The 27,835-nt window shown below is 43.7% G+C and overlaps 1 protein-coding gene across 1 annotated transcript in view; it reads left to right on the forward strand.

Moving 5' to 3' along the window:
* Positions 1–11,759: 11,759 nt before the first annotated feature.
* HDGFL3 (HDGF like 3) overlaps positions 11,760–27,835 on the forward strand; it is a 41,047-nt gene continuing 24,971 nt past the window's right edge. The window contains exon 1 of the mRNA XM_026677056.2: positions 11,760–12,154. Coding sequence (XP_026532841.1) covers positions 12,071–12,154 — 84 coding nt within the window. The 5' untranslated portion in view covers positions 11,760–12,070. The remainder of the gene's footprint in view (positions 12,155–27,835) is intronic.

The following is a 27,835-nucleotide window of genomic DNA, read 5'->3' on the forward strand; positions in this document are numbered from 1 at the left end:
AATTGCTTACAAGATAATACGTATAAGTAAAAACATAGTTATGAATACATGGATACATTTAAGAAAAATAAAAGAAAGAATAGGACAGGGACGGTAGGCACATTGGTGCGCTTATGCACGCCCCCTACAGACCTCTTAGGAAAGGGGTGAGGTCAATAGTAGACAGTCTAAGGTTAAAGTTTTTGGGGTTTGGGGAAGAAACCACAGAGTCAGGTAGAGTATTCCAGACATTGACCACTCTGTTGCTGAAGTTGTATTTCCTGCAATCAACTTTGGTGCGATTAACCTTGAGTTTGTATCTATTGTTTGCTCTTGTGTTGTTATGGTTGAAGCTGAAGTATTTTCTAATAGGTGGCCTCTGCATCTTAGTGAGTGAGAAAAAGAACAGAATGGCTTATCAAATTAGTATCTAGGAACCTCCAAACTTGGCAACTTGGGGACTTCCAACTCCCAGAATTTTGATAGTACTGCTGAGGAATTCTGGGATTTCAAGTCCACGAGTTCTCAACTTTGTAGATCCCTGATCTAGAGAGCCAAGTAAAATGGAATAGAAAGAGGTAATCCTTTGGTTTAAAGCTAGTAAGATCTTTAGGTGTTTAGCATTTAGAAAGTGCCTTCAAAAGTGTTTTTTTTTTAATAGAATTGAACCTAAAAGAGAATTGAATAGTTCCAAAAGTGAAGAATTGAATTGTTCCAATAGTGTCTTCAAACAGAATTGAACCTAAACACCAGAAGATTGCTTTTTAGTTTCAATTCTATTTGAGGACGCTTTTGGAACATCCAATCCCAGTTAACAAACAAGCAGGAACTATATTCTGAGGTAATGGAAATTTCTGAAGCATCTTCAAAGGACATTGAAGAAACCATCTGGAGGTTACCAGATGACGGAGAAGTAGGGCCAGTCTCTACCTCTTGGCTCAAACATGGCTCAAACTTCAGACCTAACCTTTAGGAAAACACATTCTTCTCCAAAACAAGGTGAAGACCATTATGTTAGGTAGATAAATGGTTCACCAATTCACTCCAGTTTTCCAGCCAGCCAGTCTTCACTGAGAAGGGGGAAAGAACCTATGAGTAAGCTTATACTCTACCTTTGCTTAACTATCGCTTTGTTGAATAAAGCACAATTGGTTGGTTCACACAAACTGCTCAGCCATAAAATAATTAAGAAACTATAGCGGCTAGATCAGGGATATCAAACTCAAGCCCTAAGGGCCTGGTCTACCCAATGCGAAGAGGAAAGCGTAGCTTCTGCCCAATCTACCCAGTGCAAAGAGAAAAGAACGGCCCAGCGTAGCTTCGGCCCGGTCTAACCAGAGTGAGCAGGAAACATGCCAGCAGTTTGGGGAGTGGTGTGAAGCTGGCCACCCAGTCAACCACACACACACCCCAAGGTCAACCACAGCCCTGATGTGGCCCTCAATGAAATGGAGTTGGACAATCCTGGCCTAGATTCAAACATGCATAAACCATACATGAATAATGGCTCAGTCCAGTGCGTGAACCTAATATGGATATGGATATCTAGGAATAGAAACTGAACTGGCATATGTAGACCTCCCCTTCCCGAATAAAACCAATTCTTGCCTGTTTCTGTTACAAAAGCGTTAACGCTCCTAATCTTGTGAAAGGAAACAGCTTGGATGGAGGGATGATTATTTTCCTCCAAGGAGTGACTATTCAGTTATTTTATTCAACTCTGCTCTCCCTGGTAATTAAAAAGTCAATCCAGTGGTGTTTCCCAAACTCATAACTGATTCATAATGAGAACAGGTGCCCTGCTTTCTCCTTTCAGATCAAAGAAAAATCCTAAGGCATAGAGATAAAAATGTTCTGTTGGGAGACCTGAAAAATTTCTCCCAGTGAAGTCCTGCCAAAAACAGATAACTACCCTATAATTCAGGGGTCAGTAATATTTACTTTGGCAATGAAACAAGAGGACCAGGGTGTAATATAACATCATGTGTCCCATGTCTGTCTTGACTACCCCTTTGGAAAGGAAGATGTAATTGTCTATGAAAGACAACATATTTGTTAATCTGTTTAAATAATAGAAAAGACTTGTAAGTTCGGGTTTTATATTTTGGCAGTGGTTTACTCTCCAAGTTTGATTGAGTTTAGTTTCTGAACCTTTCATGACCAGACTAGGTAACATGATCAGTGGGATTTTCTTGTCCTATTCTTATTTAGCTTATATATGACACAAGACACTCCTAATTCATTGCAACATGTGTTGGCTGCTTGGATTTATATGGGAATGTTTGCAATCCAGTTTCACCGGATGACTATTCACTCAAGTAATGGCCTGTAGAACTTTGCCTGCTGCCACGCTCATCCTAGAGGTTAGCTTGCACAATTAAACACAGGAACACCATTTCTCCTCCAGCCTCCCAGCTCCACCTTATCCCTGTCAGTTTCATTTCCTTGCGACAGTTTCTGGCTGAAAATTTAGGAGGAGGAGGGTATGAAAAATGGGGGGAGGGGGTACCGTGCAGTAAAGAAAGGATTGCATAAATTCTTTACATTCCAAAGCAGAGTTGGCAGCTGCATTGCGGACAGAAATTATATTTTATTTTTCTGCATACAAGGTTAGGATTGAATTAAATGTCAGGCAGAAGAAAAGAATTTCTAGGGGGCTTAGAACGTCTGAGAAGAACAATGCAAAGAGAATGTGGACTGAACACCGCGGCTAACAGCACTCCTTACTAGCACTGATGATGTTACCTAGTTTGGGTCATGAAAGGTCTGCAAGAAAAGCACCAAACTCAGAGAGCACCAAGGACCCCTCATTTCAACCCCGGGTTACAAATACTCTCCTTTATTTGTCCTTAAATGAACCATTGTATGTCAAGGACTACCTGTATTCTAATCTGCATCCTTTTTTGGACGGCAGTTCCAAAAATGGATGCTCAGAGAAAATCTATTTCGTCAGCTCAGATCTGACCAGGAAAACCCTAAATATCCCTGAGCATTTCTTCCATGTTTCTGCAGCTCTTGTCTTACACATGTCCAGCTATGTCCAAAACTCCACGCCTCCTTGTTTTACAATTCCTTCCTTTTTCTTCCTCCTCCTGACAAAAGCAAACATTCTTTCCTGGTACCCACAAAGAGTTTGCTTTTGTAGCTTCTTCCCCCCCCCCCCAGTAAATAAAAAAGGAAAATTCACAGGAGTTGTTCGATTTCTTAGCCACTGTATAATGGTAAATACAATGGTTGGAAATAGATTTAACCCTTTCTTTTCCTGCCCAACTACAGTCTGAACAGTTGCAGGAACTGGGTATGGTTAACTCAGAGAAAAGGAGGACTGAGGTGTGTGTGTGCAAGGTAGCGGTATTCCAGTATTTGAGCTGCTGCCATGAAGAAGGGGGGGGGGTCAACTTATTCTCCAAAACAGCAAAAAGCAAGGCAAGAAGCAGTGAGTGGAAACTAATCAAGGAGAAAAACCACCTGGAATTAAGGAGAAACTTTCTAACGGTGAGAATAATTAACCAGTGGAACTGCTTGCCTTCAGACTTTGTGGGTGCTTCATCCCTGGAGGTTTTCAAGAAGAGAGAGGACAGCCACTTGTCTCAAATTGTATAGGATCTCCTGCTTGAGCAGAGGGTTGACTAGAACAGAGGCCGCCAACCTTTTGGACCTCAGGGACCACCAAACTCGTAATTTTAAATCCCGCGGACCAGACACCCTAGAAAAATCCCAAAAAAAAGTCTGCAGGAAAATTCCCCACTGATCGATCATTATTTATTTGGGATTGCAGGATACCATCTCCAGCTCCGTTCTCAGGGGGAGAGAGACAGACAGACAGACAGACAGACAGACAGACAGACAGACAGACAGACAGACAGAGAGACTTTTGGCTTCATGCAAGGAAAGCAGCAGAAGCAGCAAAAATCTTTCTTTCTCTCCCCCAAACTCCACCAGAAATGAGTCTTTGTGAGACTTGTCATGCTGGCATAGCCTCTTGGAGCAGGAGGCCTTGCAGGGTCCCAAAGACTCATTTCTGGTGGAGTTTGGGGGAGAGAAAGAAAGACTTTTGCTGCTTTCCTTGTGTGCAGCCAAAAGCAGAAGAAGAAAGAAGCAGAAAGAAGCAGCCCAGTGGCCAGGCCAGGCATGTGGGGTGAGTGGGGCAAGTTTCCCCCCTCCGCCCTTTTCCCCCTTCCCCTCACTACCTCTTGTTGTTCACAATGAAAGCGACGCAAGCCTTGTGTTCCTGTGGGCCATGTGGGCGGTGCAGCCATGTGTTCCCACGCAGCCTGGATTAATTGCTTTGGGGGGAGCTTTGGAGGTGACATTTCTCGGTGGACCTCCAAAATTTTCTCGCAGACCACCAGTGGCCCCCAGCCCACTGGTTGGCGACCACTGGGCTAGAAGACATCTAAGGTCTCTTCCAACTCTATTCTGATTGATTGATTGAACTTTGAGGCACGCTGAAATACAGGTCTTTGTAGAAAAACAGCTTCTGAAGAACGCAAGACCAATATTAGAAAACAGCGCCCCCTTCAAAGACTGATTCTTTCTTTTTGGGGTGGGGGGTACTTTTGAGTCAGTTTTTGCCACCTGGAAACTATCTGTATATGTCCCTGCAGACATCTTGGCAAGATTTTAGAAGTGATGTGCCACCGCTTTCTTCCTAAGGCTAAGAGAGAGTGACTGGCTCAAAGCCACCCAGCCTGATTTAACACCTAAGGTGGGACTAGAACTCATGGCTTCCCAGTTTCTAGCCTGGTGCCTTAACCACTATATCAGACTGTCTATCTTGGTCTCTGAAGTTAACAGTCCATGAGAAGAAGAACAGAGCAAGCTTGGTCTTCTAGACTTTAAAGGGCAGGCAAATGCTACTCAAGCCATTCCTCTTCCTTTCTTGTTCCTATTCTAAAGTTCTTTGCTCTCCTCAAGACCATCTGTAAAAGACCCAGATAGTTCAGCCCGTTAACATTCCTTGCTGGAAAATTGCTTAAGCCAACTTCATGCCAATAAAGAATTGAAGGCAGATTTCACTTTTCCAACTGCTCAATAGAATATACTTGATGGTCAAGAGAGACCTCTGCTGGAATCCATTCATCACTACGTGAAAACAAAATATAACTCTAAATTCAATTAATTCTTAAAGGGAATTATGACTATGCTTCTAGGTTCAATAAGAGCCTCAGTGGCACAGTGGTTAGAGTGCTGTACTGCAGGCCACTTCTGCTATCAGCTGCCTGTAGTTTGGCAGTTCAAATCCCACCAGGCTCTAGGTGACTCATCCTTCTGAAGTGGATATAAAATGAGGACCCAGATTGTTGGGGGCAATAGGCTGACTCTGTGAAACTGCTTAGAGAGGACTGTAAAGCACTATAAAGTGGTATGTAAGTGCTAAGTGCTAATTAATGCTTAAAGGAAATTTTGAAAGATCATATTGAGCACTGTTTGAGAAGAGGGGGTCAATCTATTTTCCAAAGCACCTGAGGGCAAGACAAGAAACAATGGATGGAAACTAAAGGAGTGAAGCAACTAGAATTAAGGAGAGATTTCCTGACAGTGAGAACAATCAACCAGTGGAACAGCTTTCCTTCAGAAATTGTGGGTGCTTCACACTGGAGGTTTTTAAGAAGAGACTGGACAGCCACTTGTCTGGAATGGTATAGGGCAGGGATGGGATTCAACCAGTGTTCCTACTGGTTCGGTGACTACGTTTTGCACACATGTGTGTAAAATAACCTTAGGCTGTGCTGCCCGGACAGCTGAAAAGCGCTGCGCACGGGTGCACAGCGGTTGAAAAGCCTCTTTTTTCCTGCTTTTTCAACCTCAGCTGTGCCACGCAAAGCAGCTGAGGTTGAAAAAGCAGGAAATAAAGGTCAGGTAAGAGCCCAGGTGGGCAGGTGGGCCAAACAGCAGCAAATGCAGAATCGGTCCTGTGTTTGCTGCTCTTCAGAGCTACCGGGTCTATAGAACCGGGCAGAACTGTTAGCATCCCACCCCTGGTATAGGGTCTCCTGCTTGAGCAGGGGTTTGGACTAGAAGACCTCCAGGGTCCCTTCTAGCTCTGTTACTCTGTTCTCTTCTTTATATAAATTAGCCTTTCTTAAATCTACACTATATAATACATTTAATTACATATTCCCTCATTCCCAGTCAAACATATGACACAATTGGGACCAGAACTTCTGTCACTGAGTGAGGTGGTTTTTAAGTGAATTGTGCCCAATTTTGCAATCAGTTTTGCCATGGTCCTTCAGCAAATCTGGCTTTCCCCACATTGAGTTTCCTTGCGAGAAGCCGCTTGGAACTTCGCAAATGGGATTCATTTGGCCCTGGAATGCTGCAACCATTGTACATACATGTTTAGAATAGAATATAATTCTTGTGATTGGACACACAAGGAATTTGTCTTGGTGCAAATGCTCTCAGTGTACATAAAGAAAAGATACATTCGTCAAGAGTCAAGAATCATCAGGTACAACACTTAATAATAGCCATAGGATACAATAAACAATCATATATACTAGGAAACAGTCAATATAAATCATAAGGATGCAAGCGACAAAGTTACAGTCCTACAATCACAAGTGGGAGAGGATGGGCGATAAGGAGTGATGAGAAGGTTAATAGTAATAGTAGTGCAGACTTTGTAAATAGTTGAACAGTGTTGAGGGAATTATTTCTTTAGCAGAGTGATGGCTTTTGGGGAAAAACTGTTCTTGTGTCTAGTTGTTCTGGTGTGCAATGCTCTATAGTGTTGTTTTGAGGGAAGGAGTTGAAACAGTTTATGTCCGGGATGTGAGGGGTCTAGTTTAGTTGCCAGGCACCAAATTTTATTCATCGTCAAAATTTTTACTTCCTGTTTGTATGTAGTCTAGCCCTATACCTCCCTGAGAGACTGGTTCAAATGCAAACAAATCCTGTAAAGCAGGGGTCCCCAACCACCGTCCGCGGACCGGTACCGGTCCGTGGAACAAATCCTACCGGGCCGCTGGTTTGCTGGGCGCCGCCATCTTGTTTTGATGAAAAAGTGCTTCGGTGAGCTTTTCTGGGTAGAAAGCCATTTCTACCCGGAAAAGCTCACTGGAAGCGCTAAGCGCCGCCATCTTGTTTTGATGAAAAAGTGCTTCCGGTGAGCTCACCGGAAGCACTTTTTCATCAAAACAAGATGGCGGTGCCTAGCTGATGCCGGTACCGGGCCGCGGCATAAAAAAGGTTGGGGACCACTGCCGTAAAGCCAATCCTCTTTCTTTTACATCTTCACCAGGTGCTGCACATCTGCTGCACAGACCAGTCATAAGTCACTTTTATTCAACACTGTCATAGCTTCAGTCACAAAATGAATGTTCATGAGTTGAGAAATACCTGTATCTCTGGAGTTGTCCAGGTTATCTAAAATGCTCTTAGTGGAGGAAGACTGATGTTAAAAATCTCCTGATGTTCTTAACTTGCCATATGTTCAAACATACTGGGTTTTCTCCCCTTCTTTCCTCCCTTATTATTATTTGTGAGTTAATTTCTTTTAGAAATTAATATGTCATCTTTTCTCTTTTTTTCAGAACGTCAAAAGCTTATATTAAACCCAAACCAGGCGACTGTGAGTTCTAGTCCCAGTTTAGGCACGAAAGGAGACTGGGTGACTTTTGGCCAGTCCTTCTCTCTCAGTCCAATCCATCTCACAGTTGTTGTTGTAGGGAAAATAAGAAGAGGAAGGAATATTAGGTCTTGACTTATTTATTAAAAAATAATAAAGGCAGGATAGAAAAAAATCTTTAAAAATATAAATGAAAATGAAGCTTAAAATAACTCTCAATTTTTATTCCTGTAATAGCAACCTAGTATCCTAATTTTCCTTACAAGAAAGTGACTGGCCCAATGCCATTTAGCTGGCCTCTGTGCTTCTACTTGGATCTTCCTGTTTGTATGTAGTCTAGCCCTATACCTCCCTGAGAGACTGGTTCAAATTCAAACAAATTCTGTAAAGCCAACCCTCTTTCTTTTACATCTTTAGTATACATCTAAATACTTTATATTTAACTCATGGTTTTTTTTCCTCTTGCCATACAAATTTGCCATTGTCTAAATTGGGTGTCTCACTTATCAGAAATATTTTCTGAAGCACAAAGATCATTCTAGAAAAAACGTTCATTTTTGTTACAGAAATTCTTCCCAGTAGTGACAATCTAAATTCTTCCCATTCCAACGTCCTTACTTTCATTCCACATCTTCATCTAATTATCTTGAAATAACATACAATTCCAATTTGTCATAGTAATACCTAGATATTTACTTTTTTCTCAAACCTGAAACCAGCTTTCTCCATCAGTTCTATTTGATCTTTTAATTTTGTATTTTCTGTTTGTTATTATCTTCATCTTCTGATTGTTAATCTTAAAACCTGCTAGCATACCAAAGTTGTTTAATTTTCCCATTAACATTTCTACTCCATCCAGTTCTTCCAACATTAACACCAGGACATTTGCAAATATCTTTAACTTAAATGTTTCTTTTTTAAAACTGAACTGCACAAGCCGAACACCTTTGGATATAATTATTTTACAATTAGAGATATTCTGAGTGGCTGGAAAGAACAAAAACACACAATGAGTTGCCTTATTTTTGGAATTAAGAATGGAGAACATTAACTGAAATTATTTTAATTTAAAAGCAAAAGCTTAACAAGATTGTGATTCAAGAAAAATTTAAACCTGCAGAGGGAAAAATAATTTTAGAAACTAGTCATTTTAGAAATATTTTCTAAAAGTTTTTAGAAAACATTCATTCTTTGGATGAAAGTACCTTTGAAAATTGGTGTTCATGGGATCACAAAGAATTGGACATGATATAGAACTGAACAATAACAACAACAATCTTTGAAAATAGTAAAATTGATTTGGGGGGGGGGGGAGTTTAAACAATTGGAGGAAATAATGTAGAGGTGATGACAGATGTTATTAATCAAATGTTGCCACAGATAGAATATGACATTGTTGTGGCTACCACATTGGGCCCTATAAGTCACAAAAGGTATTGATTTTTCTAAATGCTTGGTATCCTTATGGATTATAAATGCTTAACGTAGAATATAAATGGAGCAAAGGCCCCTCAAAAGAAAAAAACCTTTCACTGTTTGAAAAAGTTAAAACAATTATTCAAAAAAATTAAAACAAGATAGGATTTGCATACAAGGACCTGAGAATTTTCAGTCCTACTTCAAAAACAATGCCACTCAGATCTGAGATCATACTGAGCTATTCATTAAAACTTTTTTCAATTAAAACAATCCTTTTAAAACTCAGGTAGAATAGGATGTCAGAGACACCATTGTAAGTTTCTGGTCACAAGCTGGTCTTTTTGGAACTTGTCTGGCCACTCTTAAATCTTTCTATATTTAACCTAGGAGCTGTCAGCCAGAGATTAAAACTTTCTCAATCATGAAATTGTCCCATGTTAAGAAGAAAACAAGAACTGGATTATTTCTTCCATATCCTGGAAGAAATATGACCTGATTGGAAATACTTGCCTAACTTCATTTAAAAAAAAAAAAAAATTATTGATTTTCTGTTGTTTACATTTTGTCAGTACTTAATAAACATCGTGTTGTCTGGGTTATTTAATTTGCTTAACAATACAGATTATGTTCTTAATCTTCACCTCTTTTTTTCCAACCACTGGTATAATAAAATCCAGGTCTAATAATATTCTGTGTCTTTTTTGGACAGCATAAGTCTGTCCATTTCTGCACAATCTAATATCTTCCTAATTATCTCTTTGTCTTGTGATGTTTCTCCATTTTTTCAGTGTTGTGCAAATATAATCCTCGCTACTATTAAGGCATGCAATATTAAATATATACTTTGTTTATCAAGTTTTTCTGATGTTATACCTAATAAAAACAGTTCAGGTTTAAAATCTACACGTTTTTCTAGCATCTTTTCTAACCACTTATGTATTTTTGCCCATTTTTTTTGTTGCTTTAACACAAGCCCATCACGTTAATACAGCCTAGAACTGTGTTGGCTTTTTGCCCACTGACTGATGAGTTTTACATACAAGTAGGTTACATCTGCTTATTTTAGTTGTTTTGTGCTTTCATTCCTGCCCAATGATTTAGGGTGAAGACTAGCTATCAATGGTTGACAATCACCTCCACGAATTTAGTTACTCACACCACAATCCCAAGGAAATCTCACCAATTGATTATGTTTCCTAATCAAAACATTTTGAACTTGAGATTTTAACACTAGTAGCCAGGAAAATGGGAACACGTCTTCATCTTGGGAAATGAAAGTTGTCAGAAGGCCCACTCTGGGGCTTTTAAAAACCTATATTAATACATTTCATTGCATGTAACAGATTTCAACAGGAAGCGAGTTGCTGCCATTTTTTTTATTTATTCCTGATGTCAGATTTTTTTTGTTGATACAAGACTTAAGACAGTTACTAAACCATTGAGGAAATACAGAAAGCTAGCCACAAAAATAAATATATTTTTTTTAAAAAAAAACAAAAACCGTGCAGTGAACAAACACGGCTTTTGTGTTCTTTTTCTTCCTCCCCTTCGTCAAACCGCCCCCCCCATGGAAAAACTCTGTCCAAGATTTGACCCTTTCTTGACCAAGCAGCTAAAAAGCTAGCTTTAGCTTTGGATCCAATTCAGCTTCACCAGCCCCACAAAATCTAACCGGCGGGGCGTTTTCTTTTGTTTTCTTTCTGGATTTTTGCACCCTCAGCTCACAAGCAGACCCCCCCCTCCCCAATTTCTACAGCTCCTCGGAAGGGACCCCTCTCGCTCCTCCAGGCCGTCCAGCGCGCTCTTTCGGGCCCTTCTGCTTTGCGCAGCCGGGAACTCCCCGCGGCGTTTCGGCCGCAGAGAAAAGGCACCGAAATACAAAACGGCGCCGGAACACGGATTCTTCCTTTCTCTGCCCGCTCGGCCGGTCCTTCTCCCAGCCAGCCAGCCCCACGGGCGAAGAAAGGGCCTTTCCTCCCGCCTTGCGCGCTCGCGCCGAGGTGTCCGTCCCCGCGCAGCGCCGTGGAGAGGAGAAAGGCGACCTTCTGGCCGGCGGGGGCGCCTTTCCGTGTGCGTGGAAACCCTCCCACCCACCTGGCGTCCCCGGGGAAGAGCGGGAAGGGAGAGGAGGCGGAGGGCGAGCCGAGCCATCGATTCTCCCACCACCTCTCCAAAAAATAAAGAGGGGGTGGGTGGGAAGGAAGAAAGGAAGGCGCGGGGGGAGGGGAGCATCCAGGTTTCCCCGTAGTGCCCCGGAAAGCGTCGGGAAGAGAAGGGATTTCCCACCCCCCTTTCTCGCTGCAGCGGCGGCGGCGGCGAGGAGATCCAGGATGGGCGAAGCCTCCTTGTAGGAGGGAGAGCGCAGCGCAACGCAGCGCAGCTCAGGCGGCGACGGTCTTCGGGCCAACCTTGTTCCCAAGGCAGGGCTGGGGAGGGATCCCCGCCTGGAAAAAAGCCCCCCTTCCCTTTTTGCATCCGCCCCCTCCCACTCCGCAGCCCTCGCCTTGCCCGGGACCTCCCCGCAAAGCGGCTTAATCGTTTGAGGGGGGGGGGTGGACGGGACACCAAGATTGCTAGTGCCCAGCCCGGGGCCTTCGCTTCCCCCCTTTTGCACGCGCGCGCACACACACACACACACACACACACATGCAGACACGAGCGCGCGCACGGACGTAGGCACCCTCACTCTCGCTCTCACACACACACTCACACACGGACGTAGGCTCTCTCTCTCCTTCTTTCCATCTCTCTCTCTCAGCTTTCCTTTTCTTCCCTTGCTCCTCCTCCTCCTCCTCTTCTTCTTCTTCCATCACCGCCGCCGCCGCCTCCTCCTGCCGCCGCTCCGCCCGAGGCCTTTCCTTCCCTTCGGAACCGATTCGCCTTCCTCCCCCGGTGACGGGAGGGAAGGAGGGGCAGCGCTCGCTCGCATCTTCCATCCTTTCCCGCCCTCCCCCCCTCCAAACCCGGCCTCTCTCTCTCTCTCTCTTCCTCCCTCTCCCCTCCCCCAGCTCGGTGGATCGGGGGCAAGGCCTGGGAGCGGTGCTGGGGGTGGCCTCGGACGCAGAGACGGGGCGGGCAAAGCTGGACTCGGACCCGATGGCTCGTCCCAGGCCCCGCGAATACAAAGCCGGGGATCTGGTATTCGCCAAAATGAAAGGCTACCCGCACTGGCCGGCCCGGGTGAGTACCAAGCAGGAAAGGGGAGAGGAGGGAGGGAGGGGGCGCCTTGCACCGGGGGAGAGAGAGAGAGAGAGAGAAAAGGTGGGGGGGGAGTATCGAAGGCCTGGGGAAGAACTTCCCACCCACCCAAGCCAGGCCCATCCCTTCCCCTCCCCGTTGCCGCAAAGGGTTGGCTGCCGCTTCGCCGTTCCGCTCGCCTCTGGATGGAGCCTTTGTGTTGGCAACGCGGGGATGGAGGAGGGCGAGCAACAAAAAAAGGAGGGAGAGAAAGAAGGCCGCCTCCATCCTTCCATTCTTCTCTCAGACTCTAACATCCCCCCCCCACCCCGTTAAAATGGGACCATTCACCAACTGGGGTGGGGGGTGGGTGGGTTGGGGGTTTCCCGGCTCTTTCTCCGATGGGATCCCCCTCTCCCCACGCACGCACGCGCGCGCACACACCCCTTTCTTCCTCTGGATCGCTCCCAGGGCCTTTTCAAAGCAGCCACAACCCCTGGGTCGTTGGAATTGGGGGCGGGAAACGGGAGAAGATGGTGGGGGGCGCGGAGCGGTTGTAGTTTTTTATTTTTTTATTTTTTTTTAAGGCTGCAGAAGGGAGAAAGCCGGGTGGGCTGGTCAGCCTGATCACTACGGGTTTATTGTCCTTCCATCATCACACACACACACACACACACACACACACCCCTTAAATTCCCTGCCATCCTCTGCCTCGCCCCCTTCCTGGTTGCGAGATGGAGGAGGGGAAGGGGAGGAAAAACCGTATTCCACCCCCCCCTTTCCCCAATTTCTGAGCCTCTTTCTGGAAGGCCCCTCCAGTTGAAGAGAGGCTGCCCTCTTGCACACGCACACACACACACACACACACACACACACAGATCCATCCAGGTCTCCAGAAGAAGCCTTGAATAGAAGAAAGCCAGATAGATCTCTTTGGGGGAGGGGGAGAAGCTTTGGGGAGGGGGCTGTTCTTTAGCTCCATTTGAGGTTGGAGGTGGAGGCCCTACCTGCAAAACGGGCAGAAGCACTGAGGGGTTGGTGGGGCTTGGCGAGCCTTTGAGGCCTAGTGGATGACCTTAAGATTTTGGGGGGCAGGTGGTTCCCTTAACACAGGTCGTCCTCAGGCTGTGACCACAATGGAGCTGGAGGTTTGTGTTGCTAAGTGAGACATTGGTGAATTTTCATTTTGTTGGATAGGGCCTGGTGTTCCGAGTCTATTGAGGAAGAAAGAGGAAAAGGGGCTGGTTTGTATTTGTTTTGGGAAACTAAAACAGCCTGGAAGGCAAATGGAAGCATTCCTGTTCTTTAGAAGTGCAGAGAGACCTTGACTTCTACCACCACAGTGGAGCCCAGAATTTATATGGCTGAGAGGTTTGTTAAGCGAGTTTTGCCCTGTTTTGCTTGCCACAGTTGTTAAGTGGGTCGCTGCAATTAAGTCAGTAACTTGGTCACTAGGTGAATCTGGCTTCCTTATTTATTTATTTATTTTTATTTATTTATTTGATTTGCCAATTGTTTACAAGATAATAAGTATAAATGTATACATAGTTGTGAATACATGAAATGGTTACATATAAGAAAAATAAAAGAATAAGAGAAACAATAGGACAGGGACGGTAGGCACGTTGGTGCGCTTATGCACACCCCTACAGACCTCTTAGGAAAGGGGTGAGGTCAATAGTAGACAGTCTAAGGTTAAAGTTTTTGGGGTTTGGGGAAGAAACTACAGAGTCGGGTAGAGTATTCCAGACATTGACTTTGACATTGACTTATGGACTTTGCTTGTCAGAAGGTCACAAAATTGGATCACATGACCCCTTGGGACACCGCAAACCATCATAAAGAGGAATCAGAATGCCTGAACACGTGGCCATAGAGGGTGCCGCAACGGCCATAAGTGTGAAAAATGGGCTGTGTCACTTTTTTTCAGTGTCATAACTTCGAAAGGGTCACTAAACAAACTTTTGTAAGTTGAGGACTGCCTGTATTGGATGCAGAAGATCTGATAAAGTAGGGTAATAAAACACATGTGATTGGAGCCAACCAGGGGTTGAGAGGGTTGCATTCAATTCCCTCCACCGTGCTTCTGAGGCACAGGAATTTTGGAAGATAATTTGAACCCTTGAGCCTGAGCATGGGAATCTGGGCCTCTGGGCTTCTGTATCTGTAGTGCCAGAAAAGATAGTTCTTGACTTACAGACATTCATTTAGTGTCCGTTACAACAGCCCTGAAAAAAAGTGATTTAGGACTGTTCCTCACACATACAACACACCTCCGGTCAAATACTTAAAATGTGGATGTTTGGCAACCAGCATTTATTTAGAAGAGTTGGCACCTCTCTGGGTCACCTGATGACCATTTACAACAGAAGTCTCCAAACTTGGCAACTTTAAGACTTGTGGACTTCAACTCCCAGATATTCTGGGAATTGGAAGTACACAAGTCTTAAAGTTGCCAAGTTTGGGGACCCCTGATTTACAAGTTTCCCAGTGAGCCCGTGACAAACAAAGTCAACAAGAAGACTCAGATTTGTTTAATGATGGCATGATTCACTAAACTGCGGTGATTTGCTTAACCATGCTTTTTTAAAAAAGGTCAAGGGATGGGATATAACTCACATAATAATGCCCTCCCCCCCCCCGTTGCTTAGCAATGGAAATTCTGGTCCCAATTGTGGTTGGTTGTACGTCAAGGAAAGAACCACCTGTATTTCTTTTGCTTGCAACTGAAACCAAGTAGAACTGATAAGCATCCTTCTATTTCTGCCTTCTGTTGCAGAGGTCTACTGAGCTGGTCATCTTTGGGGGGCTTTGTGGTAGAATCTTTGGTGGTTGTAGTAGGCACAATAGAAGGTCCCTCTTCCCTAAGAGTATGGCTTTGTGGTAGAGAATCCTTGGTGGTTGTAGGCCCGAAAGAAGGTCCTTCTTCTCTAAGAGTGTGGCTTTGTGGTAGAGAATCCTTGGTGGTTGTAGGCCCAAGAGAAGGTCCATCTTCTCTAAGAGTGTGGCTTTGTGGTAGAGAATCCTTGGTGGTTGTAGGCCCAAAAGAAGGTCCCCCTTCTCTAAGAGTATACCTTTGTGGTAAGGAATCCTTGGGGGTTGTAGACCCAAGAGAAGGTCCTTCTTCTCTAAGAGTGTGGCTTTGTGGTAAGGAATGCTCGCTGGTTGTAGGCCCAAGAGAAGGTCCTTCTTCTCTAAGAGTGTGGCTTTGTGGTAGAGAATCCTTGGGGGTTGTAGGCCCAAAAGAAATAACGTCTTCTCGAAGAGTAAAGCTTTCTGGTAAGGAATCCTTGGTGGTTGTAGGCCCAAGAAAAGGTCCCTCTTCTCTAAGAGTATAGTTTGTGGTAAGGAATGCTCGCTGGTTGTAGGCACAAGAGAAGGTCCTTCTTCTCTAAGAATGTGGCTTTGTGGTAAGGAATCCTTGGTGGTTGTAGGCCCAAGAAAAGGTCCCTCTTCTCTAAGAGTATAGTTTGTGGTAAGGAATCCTCGCTGGTTGTAGGCACAAGAGAAGGTCCTTCTTCTCTAAGAATGTGGCTTTGTGGTAGAGAATCCTTGGTGGCTGTAGTCCCAAGAGAAGGTCCCTCTTCTCTAAGAGTATAGCTTTGTGGTAGAGAATCCTTGCTGGTTGTAGGCCCAAGAGAAGGTCCCTCTTCTCTAAGAATATAGCTTTGTGGTAGAGAATCCTTGGTGGTTGTAGGCCCAAGAGAAGGTCCCTCTTCTCTAAGAGTATAGCTTTGTGGTAGAGAATCCTTGCTGGTTGTAGGCCCAAGAGAAGGTCCCTCTTCTCTAAGAATATAGCTTTGTGGTAGAGAATCCTTGGTGGTTGTAGGCACAAGAGAAGGTCCTTCTTCTCTAAGAGTGTGGCTTTGTGGTAGAGAATCCTTGGTGGTTGTAGTCCCAAGAGAAGGTCCCCCTTCTCTAAGAGTATAGCTTTGTGATAGAGAATCCTTGGTGGTTGTAGGCCCAAGATAAGGTCCCTCTTCTCTAAAAGTGTAGCTTTGTGGTAAAGAATCCTTGCGGGTTGTCGGCCCAAGAGAAGGTCCCTCATCTCTAAGAGTATGGCTTTGTGGTAGAGAATCCTCGCTGGTTGTAGGCACAAGAGAAGTTCCTTCTTCTCTAAGAATGTGGCTTTGTGGTAGAGAATCCTTGGTGGTTGCAGGCCCAGGAGAAGGTCCTTCTTCTGTAAGAGGGTAGCTTTTTAGTAGAGAATCCTTGAGGGTTGTAGGCCCGAAAGAAGGTCCCTCTTTCTAAGAGTATGGCTTTATGGTAGAGAATCCTTGGTGGTTGTAGGCCCGAAAGAAATTTCCTGTTCTCTAAGAGTATAGCTTTGTGGTAGAGAATCCTTGGTGGTTGTAGGCCCAAGAGAAGGTCCCCCTTCTCTAACAGTGTAGCTTTGTGGTAGAGAATCCTTGGGGGTTGCAGGCCCAAAAGAAATAACGTCTTCTTGAAGAGTAAAACTTTGTGGTAAGGAATCCTTGGTGGTTGTAGGCCCAAGAGAAGGTCCCTCTTCTCTAAGAGTATAGCTTTGTGGTAGAGAATCCTTGGTGGTTGTAGGCCCAAGAGAAGGTCCCTCTTCTCTAAGAGTATAGCTTTGTGGTAGAGAATCCTTGGTGGTTGTAGGCCCAAGAGAAGGTCCCTCTTCTCTAAGAGTATAGCTTTGTGGTAGAGAATCCTTGCTGGTTGTAGGCACAAGAGAAGGTCCTTCTTCTCTAAGAGTATAGCTTTGTGGTAGAGAATCCTTGGTGGTTGTAGGCCCAAGAGAAGGTCCCTCTTCTCTAAGAGTATAGCTTTGTGGTAGAGAATCCTTGCTGGTTGTAGGCACAAGAGAAGGTCCTTCTTCTCTAAGAGTATAGCTTTGTGGTAGAGAATCCTTGGTGGTTGTAGGCACAAGAGAAGGTCCTTCTTCTCTAAGAGTGTGGCTTTGTGGTAGAGAATCCTTGGTGGTTGTAGGCCCAAGAGAAGGTCCCTCTTCTCTAAGAGTATAGCTTTGTGGTAGAGAATCCTTGGTGGTTGTAGGCCCAAAAGAAATTTCCTGTTCTGTAAGAGTATAGCTTTTGGTAAGGAATCCTTGGGGGTTGTAGGCCCAAGAGGAGGTCCCTCTTCTCTAACAGTATGGCTTTGTGGTAGATAATCCTTGGTGGTTGTAGGCCCAAAAGAAATTACCTCTTCTCTAAGAGTATAGCTTTGTGGTAGAGAATCCTTGGTGGTTGTAGGCCCAAGAGAAGGTCCCTCTTCTCTAAGAATATAGCTTTGTGGTAGAGAATCCTTGGTGGTTGTAGGCCCAAAAGAAATTTCCTGTTCTCTAAGAGTATAGCTTTGTGGTAAGGAATCCTTGCCGGTTGTAGGCCCAAGAGGAGGTCCCTCTTCTCTAGGAGTATAGCTTTTTGGTAAGGAGTCCTTGCTGGTTGTAGGCCCAAGAAAAGGTCCCTCTTCTCTAAGAGTGTAGCTTTGTGGTAAGGAATGCTCGCTGGTTGTAGGCACAAGAGAAGGTCCTTCTTCTCTAAGAATGTGGTTTTGTGGTAAGGAATCCTTGGTGGTTGTAGGCCCAAGAAAAGGTCCCTCTTCTCTAAGAGTATAGTTTGTGGTAAGGAATCCTCGCTGGTTGTAGGCACAAGAGAAGGTCCTTCTTCTCTAAGAGTGTGGCTTTGTGGTAGAGAATCCTTGCTGGTTGTAGGCCCGAAAGAAGGTCCCCCTTCTCTAAGAGTATAGCTTTGTGGTAGAGAATCCTTGGTGGTTGTAGGCCCAAGAGAAGGTCCCTCTTCTCTAAGAGTGTAGCTTTGTGGTAGAGAATCCTTGCTGGTTGTAGGCACAAGAGAAGGTCCTTCTTCTCTAAGAGTATAGCTTTGTGGTAGAGAATCCTTGGTGGTTGTAGGCACAAGAGAAGGTCCTTCTTCTCTAAGAGTGTGGCTTTGTGGTAGAGAATCCTTGCTGGTTGTAGGCCTGAAAGAAGGTCCCCTTCTCTAAGAGTGTAGCTTTGTGGTAGAGAATCCTTGCTGGTTGTAGGCACAAGAGAAGGTCCTTCTTCTCTAAGAGTGTAGCTTTGTGGTAGAGAATCCTTGCTGGTTGTAGGCACAAGAGAAGGTCCTTCTTCTCTAAGAGTGTAGCTTTGTGGTAGAGAATCCTTGCTGGTTGTAGGCACAAGAGAAGGTCCTTCTTCTCTAAGAGTATAGCTTTGTGGTAGAGAATCCTTGCTGGTTGTAGGCACAAGAGAAGGTCCTTCTTCTCTAAGAGTGTGGCTTTGTGGTAGAGAATCCTTGCTGGTTGTAGGCACAAGAGAAGGTCCTTCTTCTCTAAGAGTATAGCTTTGTGGTAGAGAATCCTTGCTGGTTGTAGGCACAAGAGAAGGTCCTTCTTCTCTAAGAGTGTGGCTTTGTGGTAGAGAATCCTTGGTGGTTGTAGGCCCAAGAGAAGGTCCCTCTTCTCTAAGAGTGTGGCTTTGTGGTAGAGAATCCTTGCTGGTTGTAGGCCTGAAAGAAGGTCCCTCTTCTCTAAGAGTGTAGCTTTGTGGTAGAGAATCCTTGCTGGTTGTAGGCACAAGAGAAGGTCCCTCTTCTCTAAGAGTATAGCTTTGTGGTAGAGAATCCTTGGTGGTTGTAGGCACAAGAGAAGGTCCTTCTTCTCTAAGAGTGTGGCTTTGTGGTAGAGAATCCTTGCTGGTTGTAGGCCTGAAAGAAGGTCCCCCTTCTCTAAGAGTGTAGCTTTGTGGTAGAGAATCCTTGCTGGTTGTAGGCACAAGAGAAGGTCCTTCTTCTCTAAGAGTGTAGCTTTGTGGTAGAGAATCCTTGCTGGTTGTAGGCACAAGAGAAGGTCCTTCTTCTCTAAGAGTGTAGCTTTGTGGTAGAGAATCCTTGCTGGTTGTAGGCACAAGAGAAGGTCCTTCTTCTCTAAGAGTATAGCTTTGTGGTAGAGAATCCTTGCTGGTTGTAGGCACAAGAGAAGGTCCTTCTTCTCTAAGAGTGTGGCTTTGTGGTAGAGAATCCTTGCTGGTTGTAGGCACAAGAGAAGGTCCTTCTTCTCTAAGAGTATAGCTTTGTGGTAGAGAATCCTTGCTGGTTGTAGGCACAAGAGAAGGTCCTTCTTCTCTAAGAGTATAGCTTTGTGGTAGAGAATCCTTGCTGGTTGTAGGCACAAGAGAAGGTCCTTCTTCTCTAAGAGTATAGCTTTGTGGTAGAGAATCCTTGCTGGTTGTAGGCCCAAGAGAAGGTCCCTCTTCTCTAAAAGTGTAGCTTTGTGGTAAAGAATCCTTTGCGGGTTGTCGGCCCAAGAGAAGGTCCCTCTTCTCTAAGAGTATAGCTTTATGGTAGAGAATCCTTGGTGGTTGTAGGCACAAGAGAAGTTCCTTCTTCTCTAAGAATGTGGCTTTGTGGTAGAGAATCCTTGGTGGTTGTAGGCCCAAGAGAAGGTCCCTCTTCTCTAAGAGTATAGCTTTGTGGTAGAGAATCCTTGGTGGTTGCAGGCCCAGGAGAAGGTCCTTCTTCTGTAAGAGGGTAGCTTTTTAGTAGAGAATCCTTGAGGGTTGTAGGCCCGAAAGAAGGTCCCTCTTCTCTAAGAGTATGGCTTTATGGTAGAGAATCCTTGGTGGTTGTAGGCCCAAGAGAAGGTCCCTCTTCTCTAAGAGTATGGCTTTATGGTAGAGAATCCTTGGTGGTTGTAGGCCCGAAAGAAGGTCCCCCTTTTTTAAGAGTATAGCTTTGTGGTAGAGAATCCTTGGTGGTTGTAGGCCCAAAAGAAGGTCCCTCTTCTCTAAGAGTATGGCTTTATGGTAGAGAATCCTTGGGGGTTGCAGGCCCAAAAGAAGGTCCCCCTTCTCTAACAGTGTAGCTTTGTGGTAGAGAATCCTTGGGGGTTGCAGGCCCAAAAGAAATAACGTCTTCTCGAAGAGTAAAACTTTGTGGTAAGGAATCCTTGGTGGTTGTAGGCCCAAGAGAAGGTCCCTCTTCTCTAAGAGTATGGCTTTGTGGTAGAGAATCCTTGGTGGCTGTAGTCCCAAGAGAAGGTCCCCTTCTCTAAGAGTATAGCTTTGTGGTAGAGAATCCTTGGTGGTTGTAGGCCCAAGAGAAGGTCCCTCTTCTCTAAGAGTATAGCTTTGTGGTAGAGAATCCTTGGTGGCTGTAGTCCCAAGAGAAGGTCCCTCTTCTCTAAGAGTATAGCTTTGTGGTAGAGAATCCTTGGTGGTTGTAGGCCCAAGAGAAGGTCCCTCTTCTCTAAGAGTATAGCTTTGTGGTAGAGAATCCTTGGTGGTTGTAGGCCCAAGAGAAGGTCCTTCTTCTCTAAGAGTATAGCTTTGTGGTAGAGAATCCTTGGTGGTTGTAGGCACAAGAGAAGGTCCTTCTTCTCTAAGAGTGTGGCTTTGTGGTAGAGAATCCTTGGTGGTTGTAGTCCCAAGAGAAGGTCCCTCTTCTCTAAGAGTATGGCTTTGTGGTAGAGAATCCTTGGTGGCTGTAGTCCCAAGAGAAGGTCCCTCTTCTCTAAGAGTATAGCTTTGTGGTAGAGAATCCTTGGTGGTTGTAGGCACAAGAGAAGGTCCTTCTTCTCTAAGAGTGTGGCTTTGTGGTAGAGAATCCTTGGTGGCTGTAGTCCCAAGAGAAGGTCCCTCTTCTCTAAGAGTATAGCTTTGTGGTAGAGAACCTTGGTGGTTGTAGGCACAAGAGAAGGTCCTTCTTCTCTAAGAGTATGGCTTTGTGGTAGAGAATCCTTGGTGGTTGTAGGCACAAGAGAAGGTCCTTCTTCTCTAAGAGTGTGGCTTTGTGGTAGAGAATCCTTGGTGGTTGTAGGCCCAAGAGAAGGTCCCTCTTCTCTAAGAGTATGGCTTTGTGGTAGAGAATCCTTGGTGGCTGTAGTCCCAAGAGAAGGTCCCTCTTCTCTAAGAGTATAGCTTTGTGGTAGAGAATCCTTGGTGGCTGTAGTCCCAAGAGAAGGTCCTTCTTCTCTAAGAGTGTAGCTTTGTGGTAGAGAATCCTTGGGGGTTTTCGGCCCAAGAGAAGGTCCCTCATCTCTAAGAGTATAGCTTTATGGTAGAGAATCCTTGGTGGCTGTAGGCCCGAAAGAAGGTCCCCCTTCTCTAACAGTGTACCTTTGTGGTAGAGAATCCTTGGTGGTTGTAGTCCCAAGAAAAGATCCCTCTTCTCTAAGAGTATGGCTTTGTTGTAGACAATCCTCGCTGGTTGTAGGCACAAGAGAAGGTCCCTCTTCTCTAAGAGTATGGCTTTGTGGTAGAGAATCCTTGGTGGCTGTAGTCCCAAGAGAATGTCCTTCTTCTCTAAGAGTGTGGCTTTGTGGTAAGGAATCCTTGGTGGTTCTAGGCACAAGAGAAGGTCCCTCTCCTCTAAAAGTGTGGCCAATTCGAAGAGACAACTGAAGCAAATTGCTTAACTGGCCTTTAGTTGTGGAAGAAAACAATGGGTTAATTCATATTTAGGTCTATATAGTTGATCTTCATAGGCCCACAACGTACAAGATTTGCAGATTTGTCTTCAGTTACTATATAAAAATCTAGAGTAATCTCTGCATAAGTTGGAGACCAGTTTTGTTTCCCCAAGTTCTGCAACACCTAATAATTGCTGTTCATGGTGGATCCCATAATATAAGAAATAAATAATTAATAACAAGCCATCTCTTGGAGGGAGGGGAAGACATGAATACAGTATGCATCCACTTAACATGGCTTTATTGAAGTGGCAAGGTTTCTGTGTGTTGGAGGTTGGACAATTTTTTTGACTTTGGAGGAGAATGTATGGCACATCCAAAAGATATCTAGATCCCTAGTGAAGGTCTTCAACTTCTATGTTGAACAGTGAAAAATGTGAAGGTGTAAAGCACAACAACAGATGCTCACTAAGGCACATAGTTGCTTTGAGGAAGGACCATAAACCTGTGGTAGAACGTGCTCAAAGGCCCTTCTGCAACTCCAGCCTTCTCTGTTGAAAGGATCTAATTTGGACTGGATTCTGTAGGAAAGGTCTCTCTCTACCTGAAATATTGGAGTGATGTTGCTAGAAAGAGCGGTATAGTCCAAACATTTTGACATAATTTAAGTTGGTATCCTGTATTCTATCCAACCTCTTAGTTACTTTCAGCTGCACGCAGTTAGGGATGGATGGATCAAAGTTGGGTTCAATACCAGATCTTGCAACATCCTCAGCATAAACAGAAGAGATATGGCCTTTGGTTATCTTTGGTTTAACAGAATTCCAAATGCAATTATTTATAACTGCCTTCTCCAAGCTGATGCTTCCAAGGATGTTTACCTAGCAACTAAAATTCCCTCCAGGATTGACTGTTGTATCTCCACACCTCTAAAAGAAAAAGAAAAAAACAGGTTGGAAAGTTGACTTCACAAGCCTGTACTTCATAGTTCTGGAAGACTTCTGAGATCCTAGTAAGGTGTGGTTTTGGAATCAGTAGGAGCTATCACAGGTTTGACTTTCCCTCCTCCAAAAATGACAGTTCCAGGACTGTCCTTAATATACAAGCAATTGGCATCCATCAGATGTCCTTGGAGAAGTATCTTGTCCAATTTTTCCCAACTTAGTCCCTTTCAGATGTTTGGTTTGCACTTCCAACAACATCAAGACAGCTCCTATACATCTGTTGTTTTCTCTGTATTACCTGGTTACTATATCTGGTATCGGCAAAAGTACTAGCCACTGAATATCCTCATGAAGGAAAGAACCTTGATACCATTTTCTTCCATAATAGAGGAATACAATAGTGCATTTAATTTAAACCTTTCTGTTTATACTGTATTCCTGTGTTGAATCTATCAAGAAATAGGGAGGAGATATCAGGTTAGCATGCAGCATAGATATAATGGGGGCAGGGCTTCAATTTTGTGGGCGTAGCTAACATCTAAAGACCTTTGTGGCATTGAGCATACCTCTCTAAATTTGGCAACTTTAGGACTTACAGACTTCCAACTCCCAGAATTGCCCAGTCAGCCATGCTGGCTAGGAAATTTGGGGAGTTGAAGTCCACAAGTCTTAAAAGTTGCCAAGTTTGGAGAATCTTGTATGGAGTCTGGTTATTTGAGGGATCATGTGTCTCCCATAGTATCTGGTTTGGATTTGGTCTGGTAGGGTTGGCCTACTTGAGGTTTCTTCAATGAAACATATCTATTGAGACCCTGGAATGATACCTTTCCTGTAGTAATGCCTGCCCTGTAGAATGAGGTGCCCCTTGAGACTACTGCCCTATGGTGTTTCAAAGGTGCTGGAAGACCTGGCTCTTCTCCTGAGCTTTTTACAAGAGTGAGTAAAGCCCCCCTGGGATTCTTTTATTTTCCCCATTCCACTCTAGTTTTTATCATCTTGCTATCTTTATTCCTTATTTAAGATCTGATTGTATCTTTTTAAAGTGTTGTTTACTTGAGTTGTTGGAAGTTGGGTGAACCTACAAATTTAATAAATACATCTTGATTTTATATATATATTTACACACCTCCCCATCTTGTGTTCCTGTTAGAATAAATGATTTGATATGGTTTAAAGATACCTCTTACCTCTGTATTCTAGTAGTTAAGAAGGATTGTTGCATTTGTTTATCCCTGTTTATAACCTCCCTAGAAATGTAGTAACGAACCTTTTTGGGCTCCTCTTTAAGTTCTCAGTGTGATAAAGTCCATGAAGTTAAATTTCAAGTCTTAGCTCAGCTCAGCTGGAAATTTGTCCTTTTACTTTAGATCAGCTCATCTCTTCAAGTATTGGCTTCCCAATTTATACATGGATTTCTTTCATTTGTTTTTTGTGGCTGCCAAAGAGACTGAGTTAAGATTCTGTTTAAAAAATTTCTTTGGTCTAAAAGGGGAATAAATGGAGAAAGAAGAAAAAGCATGCATTTGGCAACCGTTCAAACAGCCACAGCATTCTTATAAGGAGGAATCTGGAAGAAACAATTCAGAAGAGAAAAGAACACGATAGAGGTGGACTTCAAGCCAAACCAAGGTTGCCAGGAATCAAACCACAGTAGAGAGAGAGAGACCTAGATTGACCTTCGATCCTCAGCCCTACCCAGGTCCAAGGACTGTAGCTGGAATAAATTGAAAGCAGATCCTTTTATAAGCCACTTTGTGCCCCTGGAGAAAAGATGTGATCTCAATTGCATTAACAGAGGGATACAGTCAGGATCAAGTGAGGTACTAATACTGCTCTAGAAAGCCCTAGCAAGACCACACTTAAGAGTACGGCATCCAGTTTTGGTCACCACACTATTAAAAAAATGTTGAGACTCTAGAAAGAGTGCAGAGAAGAGCAACCAGGATGATGAGGGGACTGGAGACTAAAACATATAAAGAACGGTGGCAGGAACTGGGCCTGGCTAGTCTAATGAAGAGAAGGACCAGGGGAGACATGATAGCAGTATTTCAATATTTGAGGGGCTGTCACAAGCCATTCTCCAAGGCATCCAAAGGCCAGACAAGGAATAATGGATGGAAACTGATCAAGGAGAGATTCAACCTGGAAATAAGGAGAAACTTTCTGACAGCGAGAACAATCAACCAATGGAACAGAAGTTGCCCTCGGAAGTTGTGGCAGCTTCATCACTTGAGACTTTCAGGAAAAGACTGGACTGCCATCTGTCAGAAATGGTGCAAGGTCTCCTGCTTGGGCAGGGCGTTGGATTAGATGACCTCCAAGGTCCTTTCCAACTTTGTTAATCAGATCGAATCGAATCTTCGGCTGTCATATGAAGGAAGAACCTTGACTGATGCTATTTATTGTGTTCAACTAGAGAAGGTTGTTCCAAGGATATTGGAGCTGGTTCTTTGAATTATCAGAAAAATTCTATGAGCATTTCTTTTGAAACTGCTGCCCATCGTGGTTGAGAATGTGGACAGTTTCATGCCCCATCTGCAGGGCAAAGATTGGCAAAGCCTTCTTTAAAGTTCATCCCTGACTTACAACCATTCGTTTAGTGATGGTTCAAAGTTACACTGGCACTGAAAAAGGTGATGTGTGACTGTTTTTCACACTTACAACTATCCCCAAACTTAACAAGTGTTACTAACTTAAAGACTGCAGCGATTCACCTAACAACAGTGGCATAAAAGGTCATAAAATGGAACAAAACTCACTTAATAACTGCCTCCCTTTGGGATCAATTGTGGTTCTAAATCAAGGACTACCTTGAAAGAAAGGCCATTACAGTATGGTGGAAATATTATTTCTTTTCTACCAGGAGGCTCTTAAGTTAAATCTCAGCTTCTCCAGGTAGTAGCAGGACAATGAAAGCCTGAAAATTAGCTTCCAGTGTCAACAGTCCATAGTGGATGGATCGAGAGTAGAAAATTCATTTTTTTCCAGTTAATGGCGGTTATGTATAATTATATCCCTTTGAACTATTGACTATAATTCAGTCTAATTCTGCAGTTGAGTAGACTTTGATCTATAAGCTTGATCATCATTCTGCTGGCACTGATGGAACAAACTAATGTGTCTTCACAGATGGAAGAGTTTTGATACTTATTTTTTTTAAATTGCAGCTGAATGGGCAATGCTACTTTGATATTCTGAACCAACATCTCCGTCAAGCCAAATGATCATCTGTAATAACAGCTTTTGTTTTAGGTTTTTGCCTGTGTCTTCCTGTCCAAACCTTTTAAACAAACCTACAGCAACTAAAATGTTCTCCCTTCGCTGAGTTTCAAGTATGAAAACCACTTTTCTTTTTTCTTGTGGCAATAATTGCTGTGTGGCAATCTGCTGCCCATCAGTTGAATGGGGTAAGTGCTTCCACAAATCTTGACCCCAAACTGTCTTGAGATGGATGAGATGGAAATTGAAGTCTAGAACATCTGGAACAATTGTGACCTTAGATTTCAGAACAATAAGATTCCAGATCCTATCCAATATGTTGACTCTTAAAAAAACATACTGAGATGCTTCAGTGTGTTTTTAAGAATCAACGTATTGGATAGGATTGTGAATGCTGGCGGGTGAACTCACCATAATTTTGAAAGGCGCTCTGGCAGGTTGGCAAGCAAATATAAATCCATTCATCATGTACAGCACAGCCATCATCCAGCAGAAGGGGGTTTAGTTTTATCAGCTGTAACAAATTGTGATGTTATGCAAACATGTTCCCCATAATCTTTATGTGTAGCAAATTGGAACATCCGTTCTTTTGTGTATACAACCCCACCAGTAGAAGCAATATTAAAAACATGGTTGTATTTGTGTTAGGCTCTTTTTCCTAAGATATTTATTGTCGGGGATGAGACGGGGAGATTTTAGGCTGCCTTTCTGAAGCATAGGACCATAGCCTGGTGTCTCACCATCAGGGGTGATAGAGAACAAGTTGTACCTTCTTCCATGTCATGTCTTTAAATATTTGAAGCCTATGACCATAAGAATGTTATTTTCTCAAGCTTAAACATATTGATTTCTTTTGATCTGTTCCAGTTAATTTTCAGTCCTGGGGTCCTTTCTGAACTTCCTGTAACTTGGTAGGATGAGTAGGAAAGGAGAATGTTACGTGTGGTGTACTTTAGAAATCTTCAGGTTTAATTGTATCTTCCAACAGAGGCAGGTTGAAAGGGGCGCAACTAGAGCATGGAGATGTGACTCTTTGCTGGACTGAGTGACAAATTGGAAAAGAGACTTGAGTAGCCAGGATAAGGTGTATGTTTCTGGTTATTTTTCCTATCCTTTCCCTCCAAAGTTTCAGAACTCAACTAGTAATTTTGACCTCATGGAAAATGCAAGCTGTTTTTGCTACCATCGGCATTTTTGCAAAGAACCAGCCGTTGGTTTCACCCTTCCTTGTTTTGGTATGTCATGATGCACTCATACAGCAGTCATGTATTCTACAGAAGTGTGCGTAGATGGTTATTGGAGGCATATTATATGGATTATAATGTCTTCTGAAGCTGCCTTCAGTGGTGACACATCACTGTTACAAGTGGCCAAATCCTGTCTTCTTCAGTATCATAAAATGCTTTCCCAGTACCGCTTGTTGAATCTTTTGTCTGAAAATGCCAGTGATAAAACTTGGGATTTTCTGCATTGAAAGCATGACCTCCAGCCAGGAACTGTGGACTGATTCCTGTCTTTGAACTTTTGGCAATGTTTGTACCTATGGGCGGTGTTGCCAGGATTCACCTGCATTTCGTTATCATGACAAAACGTCCCTCTCTTTTGGTTTATGTTTTCCCCTAAGCCATAACTTTGTTTCTTTGCCTTAGCAATATTGCAAGAACTTAGCCATGATTGTCCATAAAGCACAGTTGATTCAGTAAGTCATGCATTAACCAGAGGGCAAGCCAAAGATTTGAGTACTTTATTCAGAGCACAGCTGTAATAGCTTAGATATGATTTCTGTCCTATTTTGGCCTGTGCTCTTTTATTTATTTATTTGTTTGTTTGGAATTTTAACAGTAGGAATATGCCGCCTTCTCTTTTCTAAATGAAAGCTGTTACTTAATTTTGCTCCAATTTGTAGGGCAGAAGTTCAGAGCAACTGCTTAAACACACAAACAGAAGAGCAATCTTGAAAAGCCTTTTCTGGGCTTTGGTCCAGAAAACCAACTGGTTAGAAATCTTGGAGATTGTTCTCTCCTGGCCTTAGAGGTACTTCTAAAGGTGCCTGATGTTTTCCACATATTTTGGACATCGGTCTCTTGCTAAAGCTATTTTGGAGGCTGATGGGGATTGAGTTCCAAATCCATCAGATTGCCCAAATGCATCCACC

Source organism: Notechis scutatus, chromosome 11, assembly GCF_049901735.1.
Source record: "Notechis scutatus isolate UNSWTSFEM ecotype Mainland chromosome 11, rNotScu1.2, whole genome shotgun sequence".
NCBI classification, from domain to species: Eukaryota; Metazoa; Chordata; class Lepidosauria; order Squamata; family Elapidae; genus Notechis; species Notechis scutatus.